Source organism: Quercus lobata, chromosome 4 (assembly GCF_001633185.2).
Source record: "Quercus lobata isolate SW786 chromosome 4, ValleyOak3.0 Primary Assembly, whole genome shotgun sequence".
NCBI classification, from domain to species: Eukaryota; Viridiplantae; Streptophyta; class Magnoliopsida; order Fagales; family Fagaceae; genus Quercus; species Quercus lobata.
In genome coordinates, this window is record NC_044907.1 from 12,127,105 (window position 1) to 12,133,104 (window position 6,000).

Here is a 6,000-nt window from a genome sequence, read left to right on the forward strand (position 1 = left end):
TCTGATGGATCTCAAAGAAAAGAATTTCATAAACATAAGTTCCCACATATTTGACACCATTGTGGATGAGACAAGAACAACCTCTAGGCCAAAATTGATCTTTCCCAGTTTGCTAATGAGGATTTTTAGAAAGAAGGGTGTTCCAATCCCTCAAGACATCGGTCCCATGTCCACACCTTCTGCAATTAACAAGTTTACCTGCAAAAGGATTAGTGTTAGGCTTCCAGGAGAAGAAGATGAAGGTGATGAAGGAGAGGGTGTCCCAATGGAGACTGAAGCAGAGGCAGCAGGGCATGCATCAACCTCAACACCCAGAAGGAGTGGCAAAAGACCTAGAGCATCAACTTCTTCAGATACACCTCCAGATGCTTTCCAAATCATTCTAGAACGACTTGATGGGATCAGAGAAGTCCAGACTGAGCACTCTGAGAGGATGAGAGCCATGCAGGACCAGATTGATGTTTTGTCTGCAAAACTTGACAGCTTCACCACTCAGCCTGAACACTGACCCTTTGGCCATTCCTGTTAAAAAGGGGGAGATGTTTCTTTCTGTTGATAATGACATTGATGATTGAGAAGCAGAAAAGCAGCTCTTTAGGGGGAGTAATGTATTGAGGGGGAGTTGTCAAATTCAGAGACTTTGTTTATATATGTTTGTGTTTTGGGTACTTTTAATGTTTTATATGGGTTTGATACACTGTGTTTGGTGTATAGTTGTTTCTAACTATTATCCTATACTCCTGGTTTAATCTTTTATATATTTTGATGATGTTATTCAGGAAGTTTTGTGTTTGTACCCATGTGCTTTTGTAAGCTTTTAGAGTTAATGTTTTATGCATAGTTTGTAGGCTTTATGGTTTGTACCTTACTTATTGCAGCCTTTATACTATGTTGAAATCAGTACTTTAATCTAAATGTCTTGCATTTTGGTTTATGTACTGTCACTCTTGTGCCCTTGTAGGATTGTTCCTAGATGCATATACCTTGTGTGTTATGCATTGGTTGAGTGTTGAACATGCAAGTGTCTTGCCTTGTGCTTGTTAACTTGTATGTCCTTGTGTTCATTCCAAGTGTGAATGAGCACTGTGATCACTAGCTTGTGGTGTTCACTTGGTTGATCAAGCCATGGTTTGGTTCTTAACTCCATCTTTACTTGATCACATATTGCCTGTTTCATATGCATTTTATGATTTTCTGCTTACAATGATCATGGTGTATTGTTGTGTTTCAGGAGTATTATGTTCATATGATTCAAGTGCTTCACAGCTTCTAGAGTTAGGTGTAAGTGAGTTTTGTTCAACTGTTCCCAACTCACATGTCAAGTCTAGAGTCTGTTTTAGGGTTTTGTCACGGAATAGCCAAAGGGGGAGATTGTAAGGTTGAATTTATTCAACCATCTAATTGGCTTTATTCCGTGCCAAATTTGCTTGTAATTCAGCATTTAGTAACCCTGTATTTAGGTGGGTTTGATGTAAGGGTAGTGAGTGAGATAGAGTGAAGATTGCTCAAGAGTGTGCAAGAAAACAGAAACTCGTGGCTGGGACTCGCGGGTGACTCGCGGCTGCAAGCCGCCAGACGCAGCACACGTGCCAAGCATGCTGGAAGGTGAACAGTTATGCAAGCTGGAGCACTACAGGACAAAACAGGACAACTGGCCATACGGTTATCTCGCGACTGGATCTCGCGACTTAGTCAAGCCGCGAGGTCAAGCCGCGAGCCACCCCTGTTTTGTTAAACCTAACGTTTCACATTCCTCTCCCACTCCAGTATAAATACCCCTTTTACCCACGATTGAAAGAGAGCTTCCAGAGAGAATTTTGAGAGAGAAACCCTAAAGAAAAACAAGATTGATTCACCCACAATCTATACCTTAGAGTCTCTTCAAATTCCTCAACTCTCTTCCTCTCCATTGTCAAATCCTTGAGAGGCATTATACCAAACCTGGTTCTCACCATCATCATCACTGTGAGACAGTTGTTTGGATTTCTGGGAAGCAGTTAGGAAGGAACCAATCTTCATTGGTTGATGCTATGGTCTAGTAGCGGAATCCGGGAAGCTAGAAAAGAAAAAGGTTCGGCGCAACCTCGTTGGAGCAAGAAGCTTGGAGGGCTTAGGTGCACTGGGTAGATTAGGCTTGGAGGGTCTATTGCTATCCATGTATCCCAACTATATTTTCTAGTGGATTGTTTACCGCTTGGAGGGCGGCGGAGAGGTTTTACGTCGAGGGCTTCGGTTTCCTCTTCGATAACACATCGCGTGTTGTCTTTGTGTTTGCATCTTTCTTCCTCTCTATCTTTGCCTTTTTATTATCTGCTGTGGATTTTATTTTGTTATGGCTTAGATAGTTTTTAACCAATTTCATATTATAGCATATGTTAAGTTTCCGCACACTAGTTGTTTGACATATTGCTTGAATTGGTTAAGTTGGTATTTAGGGATCTAAACGTTCAAAGGTGTTTTTACACGTTTTTGAACTTTCAATAACTGAATTGCCAAAAAACATGTGGAAGCTTATTAACTTGCGTCATCTCAACATTTGTGGAACTGACTTAAATGAGATGCCAAAAGAAATGAGCAGATTAGAAAGTCTTCAAACACTGTCTTACTCTGTTGTGGGCAAAGAAAGCAGCTCAGAACTATAAGAGTTGGGGGCACTTTTGCATCTTCGAACACTTCACATTTCAAAGTTACAGAACATGGTCTCTGCTGAAGATGCGGCTAAGGCCAGATTGGAACATAAAAGATACCTTGATGAGCTTGTGTTAGAATGGGATGGTGATATTATTTATCCAAAAAAGGATAAAGATGTATTTGAAAAGCTACAGCCTCCTACAAATTTAAAGAAGCTCCACATTGATCTTTATTTTGGTAAAAAAATTCCAAAATGGCTGGGGGATGGTGTATTTGGTAACATGGCTTTCCTACGTCTTAGCAATTGCAAGCGTTGCTTACACTTGCCTCCACTCGGGCAGCTACAATCTCTTAAAGCGCTCATTATTGAAGGGATGGATGCAGTGAAGAGGGTGGGTTCTGAATTCTTGGGGGCGTATAGCTATAGCACATTTTTTAACTCTTTGGAGACTCTAACATTTGAGGGGATGCCAGAATGGGAAGAATGGGTTTCATCTATTAGAGGTAGAGAATTCCCTCACTTGCAAGAGCTATGTATACGAAGATGCCCCAAGCTTAAGGGAAACTTACCCAAGCAACTTGTTAATGTAGTAAAAGTCGAGATTTCTGAAGCTCAGGAACTTCTGACTACACTTATGAAAGAGGCGTCATTAAACAAAACGCTTTTAGATTTACCATGAAAAGATTCAGTTCATAAGTGACAATAAAATTGCCTCATTCTTTGAGCAAATGATTGCCTTTAAATATGAAGGTGCTACAGAATCCTCATTGCCCAAGACTGGTGGCGCAAAATCCTCCTTGCACATGACTCCAAACATTGAAGATGAAGCTGATCTTCCCTCCAACAATTGGTCCAACCAAGATGCACTGCAAGAACTATCCTCTTTCAAAAGCATGAAAGTTTCAGATGTATCAGAACTGATGGAAGTAACAGGGCTACATAGCCTTGAAATTGAAGGATGTGATGCTCTGGAGTTCATACCTGAAGAAGTGATGGGCAGAAACCGTTTGCTACAACATTTATATATCATTAATTGTTGCTCTCTCGAGTCCATTCCTCAGGGCCATCTACCTACTGTCTTGAAAATTCTTTATATTCAAAACTGCAAGAAATTTAAGTTTCTCCCATGTGTAGAGATGACTCAAGAGTTTGAACTTGAACATTTGTGTATGGGGAGTAGCTGTGATTCCATGATACACCTCCCATTACAATCGTTTCCGAGTCTTAGAAGTCTTTCTATCTGGAATTGTGCAAATCTGGAATCCCTTTCAATGCCAGAAGAAAGTCAGCCAAAGCTCACATCTTTTGATGCCTTAGAGATCAAGGATTGTCCAAAGCTGGTATCTTTTCCAGAAGGAGGATTGCCTACTCCCAACCTGACGTCCATTTGGTTCTCCAATTGCAAGAATCTTGAGAAACTGCCTAATCAGATGCACACCCTTGGTTCTCTGCAGTCATTGTCAATAAATAATTGCCCAGAACTTGTATCACTTCCAGAAGGGGGGTTGCCCTCCAAACTAAGTATACTTTGTATCACATTTTGTGAAAAACTCATTCTCGGGAGGGAGTGGGGCTTGCATAAGCTTGACTGTCTTCGTTGGTTGGAGATTGAAGGTGGATGTAAAAACGTGGAGTCATTTCCAGAGGACCAGTTACTGCCCAGCAATCTCGACTCTCTACGCATCAGCAGACTTTCTAATCTCAAAAATGTGAACTGCAGGCAGCTTCATCACCTTAGTGCTCTCAAGAAATTGGAGATTAGCAGCTGTAACGAACTCCAGACCTTGCCAGAGGAGGACCTTCCCTCCTACCTGTCTTTTCTCTGCATCAAGGAGTGCCCTTTGCTGGAACCAAAACTCCAAAATAAGAGGAAAAGATTGGTCTAAGATAGCTCATATCAAAAGAGCCCCAAATGTTCGATGAGGTACTTTTTCTACACACAGGCTAATAACAATTTGGCCTGTTAGATGTCAATTCTACTTACTATACATTATGATGCAATTATTGCATTTGCTAATAATTTTTCTTTCCATCTTGCATGATCTCGGGCAATTTTGAAGACTTGTTAGGGGCAGCAATGATGCTCTAGTTTCTATTAGGGATTCTGCAGTGCTCGCCTTCTACTTCAAGTTTTTGTGCCATGTTTTTCTGCCTCTGTTTCCTGATCAATCGATAGTATCTTCTGAATCTTTTTACAGGTTTCTAGCTCCAATTTTCTGAACAAGTTTGAAGAATTTATCATTGCTTCTTCTAAGGGTTGAGTTTTTGGATAACCTCTTCTAAGGATTAAGTGAATTCAGATCCAAACGACCCTACATGATTATGGGGGATTATAGTACAGTTAGAAGAGGCTCTTTAAAGAATATGAAGAGGATTTTTTCAAAGAACAAGTTTGGTGTATTTTGGAGTTGAAAGATGCACGTGTAACTAGTTGGCTGTGATTTGGGTGTTTATTTTCTGTGTGACTAGAGTGCCCTTGTTTGTATTAAGTTCTTAGGATTGTAAGATGAGAATGTTTCACCAAAAAAAAAAAAAAATTTGAAAACAAAAAACAAAAAAAGAGCTAGAGATAGAGAGTTTGATGGTGTAATATAAGTTTATTCGAGTTTGTAAAGGGTTTGTAAATGTATTTTACTAAACTTGGTTGAGTGTTTATAATTTATATATTGCTAATAGTGGATTTAGTGTCCGTGGATGTAGGCTTCTTGGCTGAACCACGTAAAATCTTCTTGTGTCATATCTGTTATGTGATGTCATTCTGTAAATCCCCAGCTCTTAACATATCGACACCAATGTCACAGCAGATTCATAGTATTTGTGACAAGAAGCCCAAAATCATTTTTACTGGATCAATATCATTGTTCCTGCAGCTGATAAACCTATTCTAAGAAATGAAGATAAACTTAGGTCTCTTATTGCATCTTATGAGTCACGACCTAGAACTGTTAAACCTCAACCACCTTGACCTGCACATCTACATGCCTAAGTGTGCTATTCTCATATTGTCCTTTGAATGATCACCTGCCAGCATATATGCCATGTGTGCATAATTCAAGTTTATTCTTATTGAAGTAGTGATACGAAGAACTACAATAGAGAAATTTGTCCCAGGGATCTCTCATCTCTCATTTCCTATTCGAGTCTGTTCGGAAAAAAGAGAAAATTAATACAAATAACTGGTCACAAATCCATGCGATGTATGAGAATATACAACTATTTTATAACGTGGCATAATGTATGAATTATTCTATTAAACGTACCAGAGATATTATTTTTAAAATTATTTTTCATCTCTCCATCTCTACAAATATATCATTCTATTATTTTGAGTTTTTTTTTTTTTTTTTTTTTTGGAAAAACTTTGGTGT

The 6,000-nt window shown here is 39.4% G+C and overlaps 1 protein-coding gene across 1 annotated transcript; it reads left to right on the plus strand.

The window, feature by feature from the left end:
• The first annotated feature begins 3,360 nt into the window (after positions 1 to 3,360).
• LOC115984615 (putative disease resistance protein At3g14460) lies at positions 3,361 to 4,370 on the plus strand. Its single transcript, XM_031107637.1, has 2 exons — positions 3,361 to 4,116; positions 4,353 to 4,370. Exons 1-2 carry the CDS (start codon positions 3,361 to 3,363, stop codon positions 4,368 to 4,370), a joined length of 774 nt encoding a protein of 257 aa, XP_030963497.1.
• Positions 4,371 to 6,000: the final 1,630 nt, after the last annotated feature.

What these genes read in the sequence shown, in the direction of transcription:
- LOC115984615 (XM_031107637.1), top strand. Translation starts at nt 3,361, where the DNA reads ATGATTGCCTTTAAATATGAAGGTGCTACAGAATCCTCATTGCCCAAG.